At 34.7% G+C, this 26,569-nt stretch overlaps 2 protein-coding genes and 1 long non-coding RNA gene across 3 annotated transcripts; 2 read left to right on the forward strand and 1 right to left on the reverse strand.

Moving 5' to 3' along the window:
• Window positions 1-16,259: 16,259 nt before the first annotated feature.
• EDA3 (DnaJ/Hsp40 cysteine-rich domain superfamily protein) lies at window positions 16,260-18,733 on the forward strand. Its single transcript, XM_013000036.2, has 5 exons — window positions 16,260-16,515; window positions 16,963-17,069; window positions 17,764-17,923; window positions 18,049-18,141; window positions 18,237-18,733. The coding sequence occupies exons 1-5, from the start codon at window positions 16,440-16,442 to the stop codon at window positions 18,365-18,367; spliced, it is 567 nt and encodes a 188-aa protein (XP_012855490.2). The 5' UTR covers window positions 16,260-16,439; the 3' UTR covers window positions 18,368-18,733.
• Window positions 18,734-19,022: 289 nt separating this feature from the next.
• Window positions 19,023-21,131, forward strand: LOC148770122 (uncharacterized). The gene is made up of 2 exons (XR_016031820.1): window positions 19,023-19,197; window positions 20,902-21,131. It is a non-coding gene; the product is annotated as an uncharacterized LOC148770122 (long non-coding RNA).
• Window positions 21,132-21,242: 111 nt separating this feature from the next.
• LOC105974877 (uncharacterized) lies at window positions 21,243-23,348 on the reverse strand. The gene is made up of 4 exons (XM_013000035.2): window positions 22,911-23,348; window positions 22,711-22,827; window positions 22,405-22,635; window positions 21,243-21,446 (listed from the first exon to the last, which is right to left on the reverse strand). Exons 1-3 carry the CDS (start codon window positions 23,214-23,216, stop codon window positions 22,420-22,422), a joined length of 639 nt encoding a protein of 212 aa, XP_012855489.2. The 5' UTR covers window positions 23,217-23,348; the 3' UTR covers window positions 21,243-21,446; window positions 22,405-22,419.
• Between the last annotated feature and the right edge of the window lie 3,221 nt (window positions 23,349-26,569).

Below are 26,569 nucleotides of genomic sequence, written 5' to 3' on the forward strand. Positions count from 1 at the left end.
TTGGCTAATGAATTTCAATCCTTAGGTGGTCCCTTGAGCAACGAGACACTGGTGAATAAGGTATTGAGAACTCTTCTAGAAAGGTTCAGCATGACGGTTACTGCTATTGAGGAGGCTAAAGATACATCATCTCTACGGCTGGACGAATTAATTGGTAGTCTAAAGTCCAAAAGATGAACTTCGAAGATCAAAGAAAGGAGAAAGGAAAGGCTATCTCAAATGCACTCTAGGCAGAATTAGAAAAGGAAGATGTTGCTCTGGAATATGATGATGATGCAGAAGAATGTCTCAACAATGTGGCATTTCAAATTCAGAAATTCAATAGGGCGTACAGACGAAGTGGAATCAAGCCCAGACAGTTATTTCCAGAAGGCTCTCCACAAAATCGACAAACTCAGCCCCGGAACAGATCTATTCCACAGAGAACATTTCCTCAAACATCTTCTCAAAACAATTCAAAAAATTCTTCTTTTATTCGTTCAAATTCTGAACCACCTAACTTGGATCATATTAAATGCAGGGCATGTTCAGGATTTGGACATTATGCTAATGAATGTGCAAATACCTTGAGAAGAAGAGGAATGAGTCTGATTTGTGCAGTCAGTGATGAGGAGGAAGAGCAACCTGAACAGACAGAGGAACAGAAATCCTCTAAACAAGCTCTTTCTGTCAGATATCTCACTGGAAGTGCCTCTGAAACAGAATCACAAGGAGTTCCTCTGGATGCTGCAACACTTTCTGAAACACTTTCAGTAACTGAAATTTCAGAGTTTAATACTGATCATTATACATGTTTAAACTCTATCTCTTTGAATGCAGCACAATCCAGTAATGAAGCAGTTAGTGATGAGGAAGAAATGTGTAAGAAGCTGATCAGCAACTTGGAGAAGAAGACTCAAGCTCTAGATGCAGCCAACAAGGAAAATTCTTCCCTTAAAGAGACAATCACTCATTTGGAGGTTGGTATCACCAAGAAGGATCTTGAACTGGCAAAGGTGAAAGATGAACTCAAAGAAGCAACTCTAGCAATCAAGAGGATGAATACCGGCACAACTAAACTCGAAGAGATTGTGTCACTGGAAAAGTACAACAAAAAGGAAGGTCTAGGGTTCAAGAAACAAGTGAAGAAACACAAGCCAGTGAAGAAGAAAGAAATTGTCTTTGTCAAAGAGAAGGGTTCAGATGGCAAGGAATCCAGGAATTTCACGGTCACCACTTCAGAGTCCAGAATAAGGGGATACATTTGTCATTATTGTTTCTCACCAGGACATATTCGTCCATTTTGTAAAAAACTCAGTAGTGACAAAATGTTGTACAAAATGAGCCACATCACTCCAGGGAACACCTCAAAGAAAAAGGTAGAATTTACCAAAAAGGAGTGTAAAATATGGACTCCCAAAGGTAAACTTTTGTGCAAGGCAGTATACACCTCTTTAAATGCTAACATTTCAGGTTCATGGTACTTTGATAGTGGATGCTCTAGGCACATGACTGGAACAAAGGAATTTCTATCAAACTACCACACACTTAATGGAGGACGTGTAACCTATGGAGGAGGAGCTAAAGGCAAAGTGGTTGGACGTGGAACACTCAGTATTGAGGGACTCCCAAAACTTTCAAATGTCCTACATGTTGAAGGATTGGGGTCAAACCTCATCAGTATCAGTCAATTGTGTGGTGATGATCTACGTGTAGAATTTGATAAATACTGTTGTTCTGTGTTTGATAATCAAAATCATTGTGTACTTACAGGTTCCAGATCAATGGATAATTGCTATCAAACAGGTGACACCATCTCATGCAAGAGCTCAAGAGTAAGTGAAGTAGAGCTGTGGCACCAGAAACTAGGACACACAAACTTCAAAAATCTGAAGCTGCTCAACAAATACAATGCCATAAGAGGAGTACCAGATCTCAAGATCAAGGATATTCCTATATGTGGAATGTGCCAGAAGGGAAAGTAAACCAGAGTACCACACAAAGTGTTGCAACACGTTGGTACCACTATGTGTTTTGAACTTGTACATATGGACCTTATGGGTCCTATAGAGGTAGAAAGTCTAGGTGGTAAAAAATATGTCTTTGTATGTGTTGATGATTTTTCAAGATATACTTGGGTGTATTTTTTAAGAGAAAAATCAGACACTTATGAAGTTTTCAAAAAATTGTACAGGTTTGTTAGAACTCAATTTCAAGTGTCTGTTCGTAGAATAAGATCTGATCATGGAAAAGAATTTGAGAATGCTTTATTTCTTTCTTTCGGTAATAAAAAGGGTATAAAGCATGAATTTTCTTCTCAAAAAACTCCTCAGCAAAATGGCATTGCTGAAAGAAAAAACAGAACCATCCAGGAAATGGCTAGGGTGATGATGAGTGCAAAAAATCTGTCTAAAAGGTTTTGGGCTGAGGCTGTCAACACAGCCTGTCACATCTCAAATCGTGTATATCTAAGATTAGGGTCCATGATGACTTCATATGAAATTCTTTATGGTAAGAAACCTAATCTAGAATACATGCATGTGTTTGGATGTGTCTGCTATGTTCTAAATGATAGAGATCATCTAGCTAAATTTGATTCAAAAAGTGATTTGAGTTTGTTTATGGGATACTCTAATAACAGTCATGCTTATAGAGTATATAATCTAAGAACTCGAACCATTATGGAATCTGTAAATGTGGTATTTGATGACTTTGCTGATCTCCGCAGTAAAACAGCTGAAGATGAAGTTGATGACTTAATTGCTGAAAGAGAAACAACCGAAGAAGTCACTTCTACCACAGATGATCCAGATACATACAGTCCAGGTTCAAGAGAAGAAGGTGCTGAGCCAAGTGTTACCACATCTGACTCAGTACATCCTCCAGAGACTGAGTTGCAGCCAACCTTTGATGTCTGCAGAAAGGAACCCTCAAGTAGAATTCAGAAAAATCACCCATCTACTCAAGTAGTGGGAGATATCTTTGACGGAATGAGGACCAGAAGAAAAGAGAGAGTGAATTACAGAGATATGGTAAGATTTGCAAATTTATCTTATGAATGTGCACTAACTGAAACCACTTGTTTTGTGTCTTCAGTAGAACCAAGGAATATTGCAGAAGCTCTGAAGGGTGAATTCTGGGTAAATGCAATGCATGAAGAGTTGAATCAGTTTATCAGAAATGATGTTTGGTACTTAGTTCCCAGACCAAACCATGTAAATGTGATAGGAACTAAGTGGATCTTCAAAAACAAAACTGATGAAAAAGGTACAGTGGTTAGAAATAAGGCTAGGTTAGTAGCACAAGGTTATACCCAAATTGAGGGTATAGACTTTGATGAGACTTTTGCTCTAGTAGCTAGAATTGAATCTATTAGATTACTTCTTGCTATAGCCTGCTTTCTTGAAATCAAATTGTATCACATGGATATCAAAAGTGCATTTCTGAATGGGATTTTAAATGAGGAAGCATATGTAGAACAGCCCAAGGGTTTTGAAGATTCTGCCTAGCCTAATCATGTTTTCAAACTTAAGAAGGCACTGTATGGTCTTAAACAAGCTCCTAGAGCTTGGTATCAAAGACTCACTGACTTCTTACTTGAAATACAGTTCAACAGAGGAGAGGCAGATAGAACCCTATTTATTAAAAGAACAAATAATCATATCATTATTGTTCAGATATATGTTGATGATATTGTTTTTGGCTCTACTTGTGCTAACCTTTTACAGTCTTTTGTAGATTCTATGTCTCACACTTTTGAAATGAGCATGGTAGGGGAGTTGAATTACTTCTTAGGACTCCAAATCAGACAGTCAGGTGAAGGAATTTTTGTAAATCAAAAGAAGTATGCTCTCAATCTGGTCAAAAGATTTGAGTTGGAGTCAGCCAAGCACATGAAAACTCCAATGGGTTCTAGCCAAAAACTGTCCAAGGATGATGTTGCAGAAGATGTTGACAGCACTCTATATAGAAGCATGATTGGAAGCCTTCTGTATTTAACAGCAAGCAGGCCTGACATTATGTTTAGTGTTTGTGTGTGTGCCAGGTATCAAGCTAATCCCAAAGTCACTCATCTTAAAGCTGTGAAGAGGATTATTAGGTATGTTGCAGGTACAGTAGACTTAGGGATTCAGTTTTTCAAAGACACTAATACAAATTTGATAGGTTTTAGTGATTCTGATTGGGCTGGGGATATTAGTGACAGAAAAAGCACCTCAGGTGCATGTTTCTTTTTGGGGAATAATCTGGTTTCTTGGTTTAGTAGAAAGCAAAATTGTGTATCTCTCTCAACAGCTGAATCAGAATATGTAGCTGCTGGAGGATGTTGTGGTCAACTAATTTGGATGAAACAAATGTTGGGAGATTATGGGTTGACCAGTGATACCCTGACCATATATTGTGATAATTCAAGTGCTATTGACATTTCAAAAAATCCTGTTCAACACTCACGAACTAAACACATAGATATTAAACATCATTTTATTCGTGATATAGTTGAGAAAAATATAGTGTGCTTAAAGTACATTCCTACAGAAGATCAGCTGGCTGACATCTTTACAAAGGCATTAGATTATGAGAGGTTTTCTAAACTTAGAAAATCTCTCGGGATGTGTACCCAATAAACATGTCCTGAAATATGTTGCAGCACCGCATCAAACATCTTAAGCTGCAACATAATTTACTGAAGCTTAGCTTCTTTAAATAATGACTTCACTGTGATGAATTTTTTTCTAAATAAGTAACAGGAAGTCTTTCACCTTGAAACGTGATCATGCTTCATGTAAACATCTGGAAAATAATTCCACTCACATAAGTCAAACTCCTCTATTTTGATAGTCATATCTTAGTAACTGAGGAACCTTCAAACTGAACACTTGATCATGTTCCATGTGAATTGTTTGACTTGAAAATAAGAGTTTTTTAAAATAAAAAATAAAAAATAATAATAAAAAATAAAAAAAATAATATAGATATATATTTATATAATAAAATCTATGCCTGTCAGCCAATTTTTTTTTTTTTCTCACACTATTAATCATTAATAAACGTGTTTCTTATTTTTGTGAAAATTTCGTGACTGCTACTATTTTTATTTTATTTATTATTGAATTATCACTATTTATATGGGTCATGGGTACATGGGTTAGTCTTTTATTTTCCACTAAGTCCACTCCTTATTGTGCCATGTGTCACGTTTTGCTTTAAACTGCCAAAGGAAGTGTTATTCTCCTTAATCACACTTTCTCCAAGAAAAACGCACCCCACTTCTTCATCTTCTCCACTTCGATTTTTCTCAGCAAAAATTAGGGCTTATAAATTTCGTGCTTAATCTTTCGAAAATTCACACTTTCAAATCAAAAGCACAAAGAAGAAATTTTTATCTACTGTATCATGGCATCTCCACCTAGAAATCCCCTTCCAGCCGAAGATGATGTCCACAACGATGCTGCAGCACCTGAACCAGCAGACCCAAATCTGGCCATCATTGTTCATCCAGTCAACCTTGATGCTCTTCCTATCAGCTACATTGAGCCCGGAGACGAGCTGAATCCTATTGACCCAGACAACTTCGATTTCGTGGGTCCCTCTTCCACTGCCGGAAGATTTCCAACTCGCCGGTCCAAGCGCATGAACCCTTTCCAGATCTAAATACTGCTGGGTCACAACGCCGGAGGGGTGAACACTCTCCCAGAAGAGGAAGCAGAGGTGGAAGAAGAGGAGGCAGAGGTGGCCGTACTCCAGTTCGGCCAAACCCACCAAGAGGCCTTCATTTGGTGGATGAAGAAACTGATGATGAAGCAAGGGATCCCACTTTTGCAGCACCAGAGGGTCAAGCTTTGTCCTCCAGCTCAACTGAGTCATCATCCAACGACTCACCTCCCCAGCATCCACTCAGGGGGAGACATCTCAGCCCAGCATGGCAACAACATCCTCTCAACATCCTGTTCCTGAAGGTGTTGCTGCACATGTTCCAGAAGATGCTGCTGCACCCACTGTATCAGCAAATGTTTCTCAGAATGCTGCTGAGGATGCTACTCCTTATCAGGATGAAGAAATGCCTGATTTTTCTGGGATGTCTTCTGCAGAGCATGTTGACATTCCCACTGTTAATGCTCAGGATTTCACCACTACTGAAGAAACTCCATCAGGACCTCATGCAGATCCTCTGGAAACCCTGGCAGAAGCAGCAGTTCAAGCAGATGCAACACCTCCTCAGGCTGAAGAACCAGAGAAAAGTGATGACAGCTGGGAGGTTCCTCTAGCTGCTTTTCGCAAAAAAATTCCCTCCTCAGATTCAGACAGTGAATCTTCTGAAGACTTTTCTCAGCAGGAAGAAGATGTTGCCCCACCTGCTACATCACCTGAACCAGCATACATTCCAGATGAACTGGAAGATTCAGAAGATGAGGACTCCTCAGAAGAAGAAGAACCAGACTTGGATGGGAAGAATTTGTCAACCCCTTTTGAGGTACACAATGCCTTCAGTCCTAATTTTTATTTTGAATCTGATTCCATTTTGAGTCCTCAAGTCATGAATTGTCAATTCATTGAGGAAAAGAAAATTTCCAATGAAGAGTTTGATAGGCATAGAATCACAGCTTTTCTTCATCAAAGAAATATTCTTAGCCTAGTTGAGATTGCCTGCTCCTATGATCCCACTGTTGTGAAGGAATTTTATGCCAACTTGCAAACTTCTTTTTTAAAGAAAAACTCTCCAAATTTTGGCAAAGTTTTTGTGAGAAATTCCATCTTCTCTTTTTCTCCCAAAATTATCAACTCTCATTTACAAACTCCTACTGTGATTGATGAGGATAATTATGGTGATTGTACTGAGGTTTGTAAAGTTATATCTGGAAACCGTTTAAGAAGTTGGCTTGCACACCCCAGAAAATTTAAGGTTTCTCAACTCACTGCTTTCTACTCTGTCCTGTTTAGACTCACAGTGATGAATTGGATTCCATCCAAAAATGTCTATGTGGTAACTAAACCTCATGCAGTACTCATGTACAAATTGGGGATGGGATTACCAATTGATTTTGGCAAACTTTTCTTTAATACTATAGGTAATCTTGCCCAGAAAATTTCACCCTCTACTCATCTTCCTTATCCTTCTCTCATCTATTCCATTTTACTCTCTCAAAACTTGGGCCAAGATGACTCTGAATATCTTCACACTCCACAAGGCATGATCACTGTATCTCAAAATTTTCTAAGAGCTCCTCATGTCCAAGATCTTCCCTGGAATGGAGATAATTTTCTCTCAAGTGAATCAGGTCAAAATAATCTAGGTACTGAAGGTGTTGCCCCCAATGTTGACAACACTTCTAACATCCTTGTGTCTGTTCCTAGAGATCTTCTGTTACAGCAGCTTACTCACTCTCTAGCTCAGATTACCTATCACCAGACCATGGTGGACATGCTCCAAAAGGCTCTTTCTGATCAAAAAGGGGAAGAAAAAGGTCATGAAGCTGAAGCAGGAACTTCCCACCCTTTGGATGCTAGAGGCAGAGGGCAAGGAGTTAATGAAGAAGGAGCAAAGAATGAGGGTGAAGAGGAGAGCAGTGGATCCAGTGCAAGTGATGGAGGAGCAGCAGCTGACACTGAGGAGACTTTGGAGATTCTACTTTAATTGTTCTCATGAACAATATTTTATTTTGATTCAGTTCTGTTTATTTTTCCCCTGAACTTTTTAGGACTGCACTTGGTTATTTCTTGTTTTTCTAGTTTTGTTGGACTATCTTGCTGAATTTGTTTTGAATTGTTCTTTCTATATTATGTTTGGTATTTTCAAATTCAGGGGGAGTTCAAGCAATATCTCAGGGGGAGTTCTAGCTAAAATTTAGTTTTGATCAGAAAGTTAAAAAGGGGGAGTTTGAAACACGTTGTTAGTTTTACAAAAGTGTTTTTAACTCTCTTGATTTTAAACTAAATTTTAGTTATTACTTAGTGGGCTAAATAGTGATTAGTGGGTCTAATTGTGGATTTTATTCTAACTTCCTAACTAACCCACTAACCCATTATCTTGAGTGCTTTTGTGGTTGGTTGCCTTACAGATCATGGGCTGAGGAGTGGAAGCTTGGCAAGTCTATAAATACCAAACTCAAGACTCAAGAAGATTACAGATTTCGAAGAAACAAAAAGAGTGCTGAAGTTTTAATCTCGAGAATTTTAGTGTGTTTCTAGGATCTGTTGTACGTACTCCATATGAGTACATTCTTTGAAATCTAGAATTTTTAATATTTTTCTTTTAGTATCTAGATTTGATTGTAAGAATGATCATGAGAATGATTCATTCATAAGGAAGAAGTTTTCGCACCTCTTCCGTTTGTATTCTTGGAATACTGATTTTAATATATTTTTCCGTCCTGTAAAGGGCAAGTTCACAAGTCTTTACTTGTGAACATTTTTAATTCTGAGCATTGTTTTTTTAATCTTTATATTTCCGCTGCATGTTTTCTCAAGTGTCACAACACTTCAGATAACATCTCTGTATAATACGTGTTCGGGACCATAAATTCTTCGAAGTGAATGAAAGAATGTTTAATGTCCTTCATGAAAATGTGTCGTCCTTTTGTGTTGAATGTAATCATATGGGGCAGACAGAGGTTAATTGTTGGCTATTGAAGAATCGTCTAGATCAAGTACAACAGTTGGAGAAGAAAAAGTCCTAAAATGTGAAACAAGTTTCGATCCCCAAAAGTGAGATTGGAGGATAATAAATAAATGGACTATCCTCTTCACAGAGCGAGAGTCGGACAATCAAGGAGATATAACCATGGTAAATTCTCTAGTAGACGATACAAAAATGAGGTCTCGTGATGGGGCCATTCCTGATTCTCGACTTAAGCTTGTCGATCTTCACCTTGAGATTTCGACTTACATGGAAGCTTTGTCAATATTTACTCCCGAGCCACCTCCTCGTGACAGTGGGGAGATGGTTACTATCAAGCTGGATACTGAGGCTACTAAGTTGGCAGTAACGGCGGATGGTGTTAGTGTGATCCCAACGTTGTTTGAATCTATTCCCATTATGGAGGCATCAAATACTTTTTGGCAATCTTTCAGACGAAATATGGATCAGAATACAAGTTTACAGAGCAAGTACGACAATGTGATAGTTTTAGGTTTCAAATAGAGGTGATAGACCTGAGTTCTCAAACTCCGAATGAGAGTATGTCAAATAAAGTGATGATAACCTTAGAACCCAAAGTAGAAAGTTTTGATTCTGATGGGATAAAGACATTTGATTTAAAGTCATGTGTGACTTTAGCGTTTGTTTCATAGCCCCAATACAACATTATCTTATATGAATCGAATGCGTAGATGAATTTTCTAACTTCTTATTTTTCTGAAAACAATATTTCCGAAAACAATCCTCATATGAATCCCTGAGTACACATGAGGAGGAAGAGATCGAATATGAAGGTTATAAACCTAATTAATGACGATTTCAGCTCTTTACATGTTTGCAAGAAATTCTTAGGTAAATAGGTTTTTGTCAGTTAAGTCTTTTGATGCAATTCTTTCAATTTGCTTTATAAAACGACATATTTTACTTAACAACAAAAATATTATGCTCAAGTGGAATGATCAAACTTTGCTAATACATGAACCAAAAAATAAAAGCGCAGAATGATACCAATTTGAAGCCTTTGTCGTATAAGTTTAGTCTCAACTGCAATTGAAACTTGACAAGTATGAATGAGATGGAATTTCAGTAGGTAGGTTAAACAGAGCAATCCCATTCCTACCATTAAACACAACCATATTATCTTTAGTTCAATTATTATGCTTGGAAGAACATACTAATGATAATCCTTCTCCATATTTCCATTCATACATAAGTCCGTACTACCCTGATATTGAAATCCAATAGCAATTAGTAGTATCCGTGTATCACACGATCTAATATTTGGGGGTTTCTTTCATAGATTAAGAGGGGAATTAGGAATACTTGGTTGTGTCCACAAGGTGAACTAACAATTTGAAAATATGTTCAAAATATCTTTCAAGTTATTTACGAAAATTAAAACAAAATGTAAGTTTTTATGAAATTAATTTTATTTAAATATTGCTTATATATAATAAATTTATTGGGCAAATGGTAAATATGCCCATGACAAGAACATTTAATTAACAAAAAAAAAAAAAAAAGAGGAGATCCAACTTTGTTGTCTTACAATTTTATCCACATCATTCAAACTTTTATTTGCTAATAAGGAAAACTCACTCATATATACTAAAATTGCCCCAACTCCTTAAAACTCTAATTAAATTTCAATTCATGATTTACACCCCAATTTAGTCCAATCTCACAAATCAACCAATTTTGACCATTACTCCAATTTTGACCCCAATTTCGATCGTCGCCACCGCAGACTGCTGGTCTCCGATGTTGATTTTTTTTTTTTTTGAAAACTTTGTTTTTTCTGAATTTTTTTTCCAACAAGTCAGCCGTCGTTAACTTTTTTTTTTTTTTAAACATAGAAAAAAAATTCATAAATATTATTGTCTTGCCATGCAATATTACTATCCGAGACAATAATATTGCAGTAAAAGACAGTAATATTAGTGTATTAATTAATTTTATCGTCTTGACCTGCAATATTGCTTTCTCTGCAATATTGCTTTCTCTGATCGTAATATTAATGTCTCCTGAAGTAGTATTACTGTATGTGGGCAGTAATATTATTTATATTACTGTTTGGGACTGTAATATTAGTAATATTACTATGTTGGCATTCAATATTACTGTCTCAGACAATAATTTTGTTGTTAACATAGTAATTTAGAGAGAAAACAAGTTTAAAACAAAAACAAAAAGAAACAATCAACGCCAGAGACCGTCGGAATCTGGCCGGAGAAAAAAAAAACAGAATTTTTTTCTAAAAAAAATATATTTTTTCAAATAATTATCAAAATGGGGGTTAATGTGATATATTTGTTCAAATCCGGGGTTAATATGTAATATTGATGAAGTTAGAGTATAATTGATAGAATTGATGAAACTATGTATTATGAGGGGTACTTTAGATAAAAGACATAGTAATGAGTTTATTTGCGAAACTGTTTTTCGTCTGGACTTTTATGCATTTAAGTTCCTTGTCATGGACCTATTTGTATTTGTCCAAATTTAGTTGGCCAGACAATAAACTCACAACATTAAAAATAGATTCTAGTATATGAAAAGACAAGTAATTTTAAAAAATAAGTAATATATAATGGGTTAATATGCAATACCCCTGTATATAGAATATATTGAACTAAACTCAGTTCATTTTAATTCTTTTTATTGTATGCAATTTTTTGGTAGGAGCAACTTGTTAAACATTGATGTGCACTAATACTATATCACATCAGGGTATACGAATATTTGGAATTTGCTAAAAGTCCTATTGTTCTTCAAACAAGCCTTCATCTCGTCTAATTTAACTGCACTCCATCACATCCCGTCCAACCCTGCACACCGTCAAATCCGTTCCACCCTTGCTCCCCGTTGTTGCCATCATGGAAACTCACATAGACATATGCATAATCTCACACACCTACTTACACACATTACACAATCACAAACACCTACACACATATGCAACCACACACACGTACGCACATAGATTTTGCTTACACTCCTTCCCCTCTGATGTAATCTAATAATCATGGAAATCAAAAAGGAAAAATATGAAGAATTATTTGGTGATGGTGATGGATCAGAGACTTAATTCTTTTTATTCAATTTATTTTAACTAAGATGTTGTAATTAAGGTATGTAATTGCATGAAATGCATGTGTTTTTACTAATTTTTTGCTCATTATGTAACTAAGCTCTGTAAATAAGTTTTCGAAAATGTTTGTGTAAGTTTTGTATGAATTGTGGGATGCATCTATTCTTGTTTAAATTTTTTTACTCGGTACATTTTAACTAAACTGTTTCTTATTAAAATAACTAAGTTGTGCAAATTATCGTCACCGTTCTTGTTAGTTTTATTTTAACTAAGTAGTTGCTTATTAATATAACAGACCTATGCAAATCATCATCACTATTTTTGTTAGTTTTCCAAAGCAATTCCGTTAGAGAGACTCCAAATCTAGCGTTAGATCCAAAGCAGGAGAGGGCACATGAACTTTTAGGAGAAAAAAAAAACGCTTGTTCTTATAATTATAGAGAATATCTTTTAAGGACTTTCACCTAATCTCTCATTTTGTTAAAAAATTGTGAGAAACCCCCAACCAATAAGAAAAGACCAAACTTCTCTGTCTCTCTCTCATTAAAAATCTCTCCACCTCCGTTCACTCTCTCTCCCGCCTGCCAATCCTGGCGTCATTCGACATCATATCCAACGACGTAGACATTAATTCATCCGGATCCAACTTTGGAAGTTCGTCAATTTGTCGGAGATTAAAATCTCGGGGAATTTTATATTTTAATTGGGGTATGTGGTTATTTTGGATTTGTTGATTCTGGGTTTCAAATTGTGTTTCGAACTGGGAGTTGGTGGTCTGGAATTAATCTTCATCGTGATGGAAGTTTGTTGTTATGAGCTATAGAGAATTAATAGGTGGCGAGATTTTGTACACCACCACCACCACGTCGCCGCTCTCCTTCCAGATTGACACCACTGTCATCACCCTCCTTCTTCCAGTTTCCCTTGGCCTAATTGAATATTTGTCGTTGTTGGAGATCCATTCGCATTTCTACCACAAGATGACTGAAAACGTGAAGGGGTTTTGAGGCGAGACCGACCACCACGAATGTGGCCGGAGCGTCACGGATGTCATATTTGACTACAGTCATATTCGATTATAGTCATATTCGACGTAATAAAATTAACGAAATTTAAATTTAGAAAAATATAAAAAAAAATATTTAAAAAAAAAAGCATTCGAAAATAATAATAAATGTTGATTTATGTAAGTAAAGAATATTATTGGAATACAAAATGCTAGTAGATATGGCAAATAATGAATTTAGGGGTGAATATAGTTCTATTTCATAGCAGTTTGAAGGGACTATTGCTAATAACCCCAAATATAATAATATCATTTTTCTTAGTCATGATTGAATATAGCAAAGAATGAGTAATAAAGTGCATAAGGCCATCTCCAACAGTTGTTTAAAAATTGGTTGTCTATATCTATAATTTAAGAGACGAACAGTGTTATACACCATTACTTTTAACCTCACACTCCAACAATATTGTTTATATTTTACACAATTATTATATTTTATTTATTTAGAAAATTTTAGTTTAAATTAAATTAAACAACTATATTTCAACGAGCAAATTCGAACGACCATATTGTAACGACCATTTAAAAATTTATTTGAAATAATAATATTATTAATAAAAATTAATATTTCTTAATAAAAAGACTAAATTCAAAAAATTAAATTCCAAAGTTTATATATATATATATATATATATATATATATATATATATATATATATATATATATATATATATATATATATATTAATTTAGTTGTGCAAAGTTTTTTGGAATTTAATTTTTTTAATTTAGTCTTTATTATTAAGAAATATTAATTTTGAATTTTCCGTAAATTTGGAAATTAAAAGGAAATGGGTTGTAGTTGTTTTATTATTTTTTATTTTTGCACAATTGGTTAAAGTTGAACTTTGGTTTTCCAAATTTGAGAAACCAAATTTACAATTTGTTAAAATTTGCATTTTCCCATCATGTTGTTGGAGTTCTGTTTTTTACCTCAAAATGTGTAAAAAATGCAAATAATAGATTTGCATTTAACTGTTGGAGTTGCCCTAATAGGCATCATGTAAAATTTAAGACGCATAAAATATAATATTTTTTAAACTAAGATATAATATTTATGTCCATATACAATAATAAAGACACTGAAAAAGAAAGGATTGATTTCACATGAACCACTGTTAGATAGTGAAATTACAAACCTCTCACATCTTAGTTTAAAGAAATTGTCTAAGCTTTCCATGTTAGACGGTTCTACTCACTCCCCTTTATTACATAATAACGCCATGTATAACTAAGATGTGTAAATTTTGAAAAAACAAATCATACAATATAACTAAATACATTTCTCGTTAATTTTATTTTCACCAAGTATGCTCAATTAAATTAATGTATAATAAGCACAAAATTGACAAAATAGTATTTATGCATCTATATAATGAAATATGACATAAGGACGTCAAAACAACGTTCCTTAATGGAAGTTTTGACGAACACATTTATACGATAGAATCTGAAAGTTTTGTTACTAATGGCTATGCGCATTTACAGTAAAAAGCTCAAGAGAGATTCATTTATGAACTTAAGCAAGCATTAGATATCTTCAACTATTCATTTTCATCGTACAATCAAGCCATTTGGTTTTGATTAACCCTTGTGTATACAAAGGTGTAATAAAAGTGTGGTGATGGCTATATAGTTTTGCACGTTGATGACACATTGTTCATTGAAAACGTCTAAGAGTATTATCGCATGTTAGGATTCGATTATCGAGTCAATTCCATATGAAAATTTAGGGTGAAACATGACATATTTTTTTAATTAAGTTTATGAAATATAGCAAGAAAATATATTTGGGCTTTCGCATGCAAGTTATACATATACTATCCTTTCTCGAATTAAGATGCAAGACTCGAGACGATTCCGTACCTTTTAGACATGGAAAATCTAGACAATTCTAAATATGGGCGGAGTAAGTTTAACAACTGTAAAATTATAGCCACGCGGTTAACTAGCAGACCCTCCAGAAGTAATCTCAACCAACCACATACTCTCTTGCGGTACAAGGACTTAGATTTTCAGTACAGTAGAGATTCTAAAATATCTACCTTGGGCTATGCGTTTAGTTGGGATGGAGCCTTAGGTTAAGGGGTATATTAAGCAATCAAATATTATAATCCTTGACTAGAGCATTCGAATTTTCAAAACTGACAGTACACGCGGTATTATTTGCCCCGAATTCTAATTTCCTCTCCAACACTTGCCAGGATTGCACTACAAAAAAAGGTGTTTCGTCAATCCTCCTTTTATGTTGTTAAAGGATTACGACAGTACATAAACGAACTTTGCCGACGACAATGTTGTAAAATTCTAAGTAAATTTGACAATGTACTTATAATGTTGTAGAACGAATGAATGCCCGTAATATAAGATGTACAACAACACGTCAAGTATTTTGTAGTAAGCTAATTAACAATTTTCACTGGCACCTTGTAAGTTGTAATAAGTTTTAGGTTTAAATACAATTTGCACTCCTGTACTATGATTGCTGTCGCATTTACCCCCCTAAACTACGAAATGCGACAAAATGGCCCCTTATGTTACCAGTCAACGATAAGAATTTTGATACCGTTAGTTTGTACAATGTAATTACCTTCTTACCCTTGCTTTATAATATACAAAAAGACATTTTCATGCCATTTATCGAGCCATAATCCGAGAGTGAAAAATTATTTCCCCTTTTATCAAAAATAAAAAAAAAAAAGAAATTATTTCCCCATTTTTTCTTTCTTCTTCTCATTTTCAAGATAGTTTAAATATAATAAAAATATTATGGAAATTTTCATTGAAAAATATTAGTTTTGGGGAAAAAGAAAAAATATATTATGAGGAGAAATAAATGATCGTTAAGTTTCAAGAATTAAAAAAAAAAAAAAATCAAATATTTATGTATTTTATATTTTATTAAAATTTATAATACAATACTTTTACTTTTCTTTAATTATTTTGCCATTTTTATGAAATAATAGAACTTATTTCATTTACTTGATTTTATTCTTATATTCTAATGGAAGGGTAAAACCGTCAAAAAAAGATTAACAATTTTGTTCAAAGTGCCACATCATCCATAATGGACAGAAAGACTAACAAATGCTAAGGGTCATTTTGTTGCATTTCATAGTTCATAGGGTAAACGCGATAGTAATTAATACATAGTTAGCTTTATGATAAAACATCTTGACATCGTACACGAACAATAATATTAACATATAACTTTCGGAGATATATAAAAATGTGTGCTGCATTTTGTTATATTATGCAAGTTTGTCACACATAACAGTTTAGTGTAGTTTTCATATCTTATGCGATTTGCAAGGTATTGAGTAGAGTGCCTTGTTTACAACATATTTCGAGTGGCTAGGGGTTCTTTAAAAAAAAAAAACTATGGTAATTTAGTGTGCGAAATAGGGATAATGTGGATATTCAAAATTAAAAAAAAAATGTAATTATATTCGATCTAATTTGTTAATTTGGTTCGATTTAATTGATTAATAATAACAGCAGTGTCCAAATGATCGCCCATCACTGAAGTGAAGAAACAACGTGGAACACTGCCGAGTGCTTCATTATTTTCATTAATAAAATCTTTTGCCATTTTGATTAAAAATCACCACCACTCGAACATAAAAAACTCATCTTTTTCCGCCAAGAAAGTTTCACCAAGGGAGAGAGAGATGGCTTCTCATCTCTCTTCAGCTACATCAAGTTTCTCTCTCACACACTACTCTAAGCCTCCTCCCTCGATGCGTTGTAAGCTTCTTCCCCACTTTACTCTGTGCCCAAACACTTCTTATCCTTTTTACCTGTTATTATTAATCATATCTTGTCAAAAAAGAAGATGGAATTTTCCAAATTTTATGCGAGCGGATTTATTTGTGATATATTACTCAAAATAAGGTTGTCTGAAAATAATGCCCTTCATTGTTGAAGATAATATAAAGGGACATTGCTCTTTCTTGAATTTCTGTTGCTTGGTTCATGGGCTTTTATTATTTTTATTATTTTTTTTTGGTTTAGTTTAGTATTAATATGCAGCAGTATAAATGTATTGTTAACAAAAGAAGACATATATAATATTGCATGAATTTTCATTTCAATTCGATAGTTGAAAGGGATTGAAATTACAAGGAATGGGTAGAAATGAATTTTTGTAGTTTATATTGTAGTTAAATAGCTGCTGAAGAGTTTTTGTTTTAGGTTTGAATTCGAAGGCAGTTGGATTGAACATTACATCGAGTTTGGAAGATGATAACTCCTCAAGTGGTAGTTCTGACCACTCATTAGAACTTATCAAGAAAGAGGAGGTCGGTTTTCGTTTTACGCCTTTCTAATTAATACCCTATTTCATCTTCTTATATATTGCTATTTCATCACATGCCTTCAATCTTTATTTGTGATTGATGACCAATGCGGATTCGATTAGGCATATCGTTTTGCTTGGTTTTTATCTGTTTCTTACGCCATGTAATTGTAATACGTGCCTAGTTATTTGATTTTAGTACTCGTCTCGGCAATGCAATCTAACCTAGTAGTAGCTTCAATTGCCTCTCCTATTTGCTTCGACTAGTTTTTTTCATTAGATAGAAGTGGCAAGTAGATTTGTGTACTGACCTTACCTACTATTTATATAATAGTGGAACTTTACAATGTTCTTGATGACTCGTTCATTTCCTCACTGAAAATCGCGGTTCAATCGAGATTGGTGTCCAATCCTATTAAAAACAATGAATTCACTGGTTGAGAATCTCCCTTTTGAAAATGAACTCTTTTCATCTAACAGAAACTTAAGCCGGTGTTCTTTACCTAGAAGTCGTGCCGAGATTAAACATCGGTGAGCAAGTTTTGGTTAGAAGACGGAGATTCTCGATCAAGTGGCTGTTGTTAAAAACAACTTACTAAGCAGCCAATGTTTTTTTTCTAGGCTTAATAATTAGCAGTGATCTACGTTGTTTCCAAAATCTCCGATAACAAAAATGTATTGTCGTTTGAAACACACAGGCGTCTCTTACTAAAATATCTCGGCGTCAGTGTGTGAGTTGTTTATGTTCGACGGTGGCTTTGGTATTAGGTCCAGTAATATCTGATTCCGATCCACCTAAGGCAGTTGCTATACAAACGCCAGGCTGTCGCAACTGTGGGGGAAGTGGTGCTATCATATGTAAGTCGTCTACATTTGTGAATTGGTATCATAAACTATTGATTGTGTAACGCAAAAGTAGTATAGTATACTTTTGGTGAGTTCGTGTATAGGTTCATGAGATGGTTCGTTTGCTCTTCATTTAGGTGATATGTGTGGTGGTACAGGAAAATGGAAAGCTCTCAACAGAAAACGTGCTAAAGATGTTTACGAGTTTACCGAATGTCCAAATTGTTATGGTAATTGTCAACTTCTCGTGATTCATAAACATACTTTTTTTTTCTATCGATCGGTATTTTTTTTTTTTAATTTGGTGGTGATGTGATTGATGCAGGTAGAGGGAAATTAGTGTGTCCGGTGTGTTTGGGAACAGGTGTACCGAACAACAAAGGTCTTCTTAGGCGACCAGATGCAAAACAATTGCTCGACAAAATGTACAATGGCCGGTTATTACCAAATTCTTAGGTAAAAAGTCTCTTAAGAATATTTCATGATAATTGATATCATACTCTAAGGCGTAGAAAGAGACGAGGCGAAAGCTCCAAGGTTACGACATATCCGAAAGAAAGAAGCAAATTTTGCGTGTATGTATATTACTTTGTTTGTTTTGTGTCTAAAAAGGCTACAATTTTGTCGAGAATCGTTTACTCGATTTGCTTAATGGCCCATGGATTGATGTGTTATTCTTCTGCTGGATTATGGATTTTAAGCTACTCGAAAGCGCTTTCGGCTAATTTAAATGGTTATATTACTAAGATGTAGATTTTTATTTCGTCCTGTAAAATTGATAACCACTTGTGTACTACATTTACAAGTTAGTAATTTGGTCCATATGATTGTATTTGGCTATCGGCAGGTCTAAAATTGGAGAAATTTGCATTTAGGCCCTTGGAGTTTTTGGTAATTTGACTTGTACTAGAATAAATGTTTGTTAGTTCAATTCTAGCCCCAGAGTATCAAATTTCAGTTGGTTCAGTCTGGATAAACACACCAAAAAAAAAAAAAAAAAAAGATGGCACCGCCAAGTAATGAATAAAGACACGTGTCCACATTTCAATATTCAGTCAGCCCAAGCAACAATTTTTATTAATAGCACAAATTAAGTTGCAGAGGAAAAAAAATAGAACAAGTGGGACGAAAAGAAGAAGAGAAAGATGAGCAGCAAAAAATCGAATTCATCAGGTGAAGCGCCGCCGTACAACGGGGAGGCGCATGGAGAGCTGTACTCGCCGGAATATGCTCTTCATATTAACACAGATGATCAGGATCACAACAAAAATCAAGAACACAACAAGGTACACAATTCAGCACTAATTAACTATACAAGGCTATTAATTAATCTAGTCTTTTTGCTTGTCAAATACATCTCTTTTCTTCTATTTTACCAATATATATATATAATTTTCTGAGTTCTTTCAAATAAAAATTGTATGATATGGAGTTCATACATATATTGCTATTACTATATATCAAATTCTTGTATGAAATGTGATCTGATGGTGTGCTTTGAAGATTGCATATATATATGCATGGAAGATCATGTGTTCGGATGTGAATGTGTATATACTAGTATAAATTGTTGGTATGAGTTTGGCAAGGCATTGAATTAATTTATTTTTACAACTGTTCATAGTGCGGGTTTTACTGGCTCGTGGTTCGCAGTTCGACTGTAATTCATTTCCAATTTTTCAACAAAAAAACCCTCACAACTCTCTCTAAAAAAAATTGAACCATTTTTCGAACTCATTGAAATTGAATGAGCAATTACGACAACGATTTGAGATAAATAATTACTTATTTATGTAAATTTAACATTGTATTATTGTTTAGTGCCCTGATTGTATCGATCATGGGCGGCGAGTCCAGGAATTTGGAGGAATTCGGGGGATTCTGGGTATAGGGTGGGCTATAATTTTCGGGGGTTCGGGGGCAGCGCCCCCAAGATTTTTTTAGGATTTTTTTTGAAAATAGGAAAAGGAAAAACCAAAAAGAACGAGAATTTTTTTTTTTATTAATTTGCATTCTGGGTGGGCTAATTAATAAAATTTGGGACTTTTTTTGCATTAATTTTGATTTTGGGTGGGCTAATTAATAAAAAAATGGGGCTTCTTTTGCATTAATTGAAATTTTGGGTGGGCTAATCTATAAAATTTGAGTGGGCTAAATAGAAATATAAAATACTATAGGGGGAATTGTAAAATGAGGGCGAACTTGAGTACACCCTTGCCTAAGGGTGGACTTGCTCCAAGTATCGATTAAGGTTAGATTTAAGGTTGAATCAATCGATTTCAAAAAAAAAATTGCAACTTTTGTTTTGTGCTACAAAACACGAAACAGATTCATTCATTTCGTGCTTTGTACCACGAAATATGGCACTTTAGATTATTATTTTTTTGATGCGTTTCGTGTAGATTTCACCAAAACAGAATGTTCGATTTTGATGAAATCTCCATGGAATGTTTCAAATTTTTTATGTTTTTAGGGATTCCGTGTTGGATAACACAAAATACAAGCATGCATTTTGTGTTATTCTACATGAAATGCATGTTTGTATTTTGTGTTATTCAACACGAAATGGACCAACATAAGAAATATTATGCATTTCGTGTTGTGTTACACAAATTGCAGTGTTGTATTTCGTGAACCCAACACGAAGCGCATAAAAAACGTTGAAATTTAACAAAAATGTTTTTATGTTAGAATTAGAAACGATTTCGGTCATATCGATAATTGTTGTGTTTGAACTGATATTATCGGGAAAAAAATCACGATTTGCAAAGTTTTATAATTTGGAGGTTGAGAGAATTTGAAAAAAAGCTCATTTTTTTTTTCAACAAATGAATGAAAGCGCACTGCAACTAGGAAAAATGCACTATGAATAGTAAACCCGAAGCTTATAGTGATAATATGTGTTGAGGCTTCAATACTACGTACGCCGTGTCTTGGTGATATTAAGTTGCTTTTTTTAGTACTAACTATTATATATGTAATTTGGATAGGAGAAAGAAGCAGAAGCTAAAAGCATCAAGGAAAGAGATAAGGAGATAAACAGGAAGCGGAGCCTCCATTCTCCGTCAAAGCTCTAGTTATCGAACAAGCTTCTGAAGTACCAGTTAGGGGAGTTTCTCGTAATTTCTCCGTGTGTATTAATTCCTTCCCCAACACTTCCATAATAATAAGAGAAACGAAATTTCGCCTACTTTTTCGAATGTGGTATTTCATACTACACTTCACACAAAAACACCCACGAGTATTTTAAGCTTTCAAGATATCTTCTATCAGATCACATTTTAGATATCTTCGTTAAGCGTTTGGATGACAATCTTAGCTATCACAGTAATTATGGATGGCACAATCAATCGGTGATGTCTATGCAATGTATTATACGTTTACCATAGCTCCACACTGCCCATGATATTTTTCGCAAATAAAAAGGAGATTCTAAATGCACAAAATAAAGGTAGTTTACAATCCATTAATAAACATGAAGAAAAACACGAAATTGAATACCATAAGCCTATAGCTTCTCTAACTTTGGAATTACCTGCAAATGGGAAAATCGGAAAAATCCCAGGTGTTAAAATGTAGTGAAAAAAGCATACAATAGAAAGCTGTTGTAGCACAAGTTTACATATCACAACTGAGAAGATGCACATACTTCAGAGACAAATTGCAATCGCCTAAACATTCAATAGATTATCGGGAAAAAGAACAACACAAATTGATAACTTCCACTTTACTAAAAGTCCAACAGAAAATCCCGACTACTCAAGAAATAATTCATCAACATCTCACTAACGTAAACATAAGTTGTACCAAGTCGTAGAAAGAAATAGGAAAAAACAATGATTCAATGATGCATGCGGGAGGTGTGAAAATCAACTTCCTTTTTTCGCTGATAGAATATAAAAAAACACACTAGAATGAGTCAAAGAAGTCGAGATCCACTGTTCAAGACCCACTGAATATCAAAAACCAGAAGCTATGGATTGCCAGAACGAGATTGAAACTTCACTGTTGACTAAATACTATACACGTTTATGATGGATGAAAATATATATGACAACGCGGGATCAAATTTTTGTTTTTCCCTTGCAACTCTCGGAAAAAACAAAATGTTTCAAATATTTCAAGTGCAAGGGTACAAATGTAATTCGTCTACACTTGAGGGGACATATTGTAGATATTGATATTAAATGATACATTTGACTAACAGTTTAAACTTTTGGTTGAAGTGACCATTCAACAGCTGGGACCGGCTGTAGACACTATTAACATAGCAGAGAGAAAGAAGAATAGTAGTTCACTAACTCGATTTTTGTATCTAGCATCTTTTGAAAATTTAAACATGCAGATTCTCAGTGATCAACATGTAGCAAGTACACCCACAATTAAATGAAACACCGAACAGTGGAAGCTAACAACATTATTAAACATATAGCAGCATAATCAAGAAAACAAAAATACAGTAAATCTTGAATTGGAAAAATAAAAAAAATTACCGGCAGCAGCAGCAGCTAAATAGCAAGGCGTGGAATCGAACATGGATCGACGAAATCAACTAACAAAACATGAATTTCCTCGGTTGCAAATCTGAGGACTGCTTGTAAAGTTTTGGCATCATCATCAGCATCATCGAGTTTGGCGGTAAAGACGAAATACAATGAGTAATTGTAAGCGATGGGTAGACTCCTGAATAGTCTCACCACTTCCACGAACTTGTAATCACTCGACTAACACACAAAACACATAATTAGCAAGTTATCCTCCTTACAAAAACAAAAAAAAAAAGAAAAAAAAAAACATACGTGTGTTTTGTTGAAGGCGTTGATTGCAATTTGAACATAAACTATGAAACCTTGGACGGCTGAGGGATCATTATAGCCGGTGAAATCTCGGTCGTAGATGAGCCTAGCCATGGGCCTCTGCATTTAATTTTTAGGATAAATCCAAACTAATTGGAAAAAGAAAAAAAGAAAAAAAGAAGGAAAAAGGAAAGGGAACATACGCCGAACATGTATAGGTAAACGGTGTGCTTGTTGATCCTTAAATCGGTGGGCTTGGGCGAAGGTCGATAATTCACAGATTCATCACGGCACAATTTCTTGACTTGTCTGACTATTTTTTGAATACGTAGCTTGCTCTTCTCCGATTTCGATTTCGATTGGGTTTCCTTGTTCAATTGTTCGACTTGTCTGTGTATCTCTATGATTTCAAGCTTGCGCTCCTGCCTTGCCGATTCCAATTTCCATTTCAACTCCAATTCCTCTACTTTCGATAGTTTCGCGCCGTCGCCTGATCCACGGCAAGCCATCTCTTTCTCTCTTGTTCGTAATTATATTTTATATCTATATATTTTATATAGCCCTAGATGCCTAATAAACTAGGGATAAACTCAGGGGGAAATTATCCTTGTGATACTTCTCATCAGAAGAAAGTACTATACAGTATACTCTTCTTATAAAAAAATTCGGCCAAACAGCATTTAATATTTCTAGTCCTGCATTTAGTGTTTTTTTTCTATTTTTTTTTTAAACTTTGTTTTTTTAATTTATTATTTATTATTTATATACTTTATAATTATTCTTTTTTTAAATCGTTATGTTTACTGTACTGAAAATAACTGCATGTAATTGTAGTAAACTATAGTAATTCGTAGTTATGTTCTTTTTTTTTAACCAAAATTTTAGTCGACCAATTATGTACACACGGGTATTAGTTCATACAAAACAAATTGATAAACCCCAACAACAAAAATTTACAATTTCAATTTTTTTTTATTATAAATCACCTCATAACCAACAAATACAAATAAAAAATAAACAAATATATGCATATGTAACTACATGTTACTATATGTAACTAGTAATGTATAATGATGTACAACAATGTATACAGTCTGTAGAACACTGTAACTTGAAGCCGATGTAACTTCAACCAAATTTTTTGACGCCTTCAAGCAGAGGATCAATGTCTTTCAACAATTGCAAAATCAACAAAAAAAAATTATTTTAGTGCAAATCAACAAAAAATGAAGAAACATCAAAACACTCAAAAATCAACAAACACTAAGAGATTAAGCGATAGAGAGAGAGAGGCCATAGCAGCGAAATGCTACAAATTTTAGACCATAAGAATTTGAACAAAATTACCTTAAAAAAATAAATCTCGACGAGAGGAATCCAACGGTGGGTAACCCGTCAAATTCCAATTGCCGGAACACAAATTACTCCACCGGCAAGACCCACCGTCGTTGAAATATGCGCGGACTGTAAAGTGTTTGTAGATTGTAGAAACAGATGCAACGCTCCAAACTGAATGAAACCACCACAAAAAGAAAGAGCTCGACGAGGGGAATCCAACAGTAGCTAAACCATCGAATTCCAACCACAGCGTAGAGAGTCATGACTCCGGGAAGCAACATCGCCGGTTGGAGATCATGGGGGGCCGGATTTGAATGTGAGAGTTGAGAGAGGAGAAGAGAGACGACTGTGAGTTGGATAGGGTTTAAAACTAATTTAATGTTTAGATACTTCAAATTGGCCAGGGGAGTATTTCAAATTATCAAAAAAGAAGGGGTTTGCACCAGGATGTAATCCTCTTGGTGGTTAGTTATATATAATTTTCAAATAAGGGGTCCCTAAAATAATGCAATATTATATATATAAGTAGGATACACATTTTTTTCTAATCGATGAATTTCAACCCACCGTTTGTCGTTTTTTTCCAAAACCCCCCAATTTCCCAAAAACTCCAATTTCCGAAATACCACAATTTTTTAAGAGAAAATTAGCTAGTCCTCTCTCAAAAATACTTTTATAGGTTAAAGGCAAAGTTGTAAAAAGCGGTAATCGGGTCGGAGGCGGTCAGACCCCGACTCATGATAAACTGGTGCGGCGATGATTAATCGGTGATAAATTGAAAATAAATCGGTTTTTAAAATTTAATATAAATATATTTCTACATATTATTTATAAATACTCAACACATATATAAAAAGATATTTAAAAATAAGGGTTAATGAGATATAAACCCCTCAGTAAGAAAAATATTAGGACTAACCACCCCCATTTAATTTTAATAAGGCAAACCCCCTCAATTAGTGATTTACCATGTGTACCCTCATATTTTGTGTGAGAAAAAGACCCCCCCAATCTTACGAGAAAATAGATACATTCATAGAAGTTAACTATCTTCCTAAACCACTGCAATTACGCTGAAGATATTCCAAAAATTTCTCCTGAACAAATCTTCATAAAAACACGCTCTCTCCATCTTCTTCTCTTCTTCTCCATCTCCCGAAAGCTCGCTACAAGGCTCAATTAGAAAGCCCAGGGGACTACACATTGCACGGCCAATATAAATTATATATATGGTCAGTGAATAGTTCGAAGCCTAGTTGAGTCGAGCCAGTAAACCACTTGACCGAACACTTACTACAAAGCTCAATTAGAAAGCCCAGGGGACTACACATTGCACGACCACCATAATCTCGTTCCTTTTAATTGCTCAGTTTTTCGTGGGAAACAGCTACCATTAGACGTGTGTGTACGCTACCTAATAAGAGCATCTTTGTGTTTGACTTGAGATTATTAAGTTTATTGGTTGCATTGGCAGTCGGATTTTTGGGGATTGCGCTTATCGTGAATATAAAGATAAATCCCATATGTTTTGTTTGTCCATGCAATATCCTATTGTTGACCGAAAACCTACACGCAAGTGCACGTACGTAAAAGTAATATAATGGACTAAAAGTCCAGATATCGAACCCACATGGAATATTTAATTATTTAATCCTAGACGCTAAATTCTACAAATTATTATCAAGCTCACCCTATACAGTCGACTTTAGAGACAATTAACTAAAATAAATTAAAACGCAAATTAAAAAGACTAGAGCACGGAAGCAATTAAAAATGAAGGTTTAATCAGATTGAACAAGCCTAGGATTTTATTCTTCCCCCTATGTGCTGATTATTTCCCCCAATTCCTTCAATTATGCAAGCAATTAACCCGGATTATTAACCTGAGATGCTAAAATAATCGTAACCCGCTTCCGCGTGTATTACGATTCTAATACCCTAGATTCAATTATTATATTCCTACGCAATTAATTCTAGAACACAGCATTAAGCACAAATCTCAATAATGGCTACCTAAGAGATTAACTATATTCCTATGTTAATACCACAAAGGTTCTTCTACCACAGTTCTAATTATTAACCCGATCTTCCGATTCATGCGATTAACAATAACATAAAAGCACATAAGTTGATCAAGTTCATGCACTTAATAAAACAAGTAGAAGAAATAATCCGGAATTAAAACTTGCATAAAATCATAGAATTGGGTTCATAAATCCCACATAGGGTTCCAAATAAAATCCTAGAAACTAAAGACTTAGCTACTCGTGATTCTTATGATAAAGAAAATAAAAGAAATAAATTAAATAAGAAAAACTATGCTTGCGTCTTCGTTGATCTTCGTTCCTCGAGTTTTGTGGTGTATAATTTCCTCCTTATGGTGTAGAGACTTGTTGCTTTTATAGGCTTTTCTTGATAAGGAAGTAGTGGAAACCTAATAGGAATCAATTTCCGCCACTTTCCCCCATCAGGACTTGTTCTTCGATTTTCGCCATGTTGGAGTCTGGATTTTGGAATGTTGCGT

Source organism: Erythranthe guttata, chromosome 6 (genome assembly GCF_056151865.1).
Source record: "Erythranthe guttata isolate IM_541 chromosome 6, IM_541, whole genome shotgun sequence".
Lineage (NCBI taxonomy): Eukaryota > Viridiplantae > Streptophyta > Magnoliopsida > Lamiales > Phrymaceae > Erythranthe > Erythranthe guttata.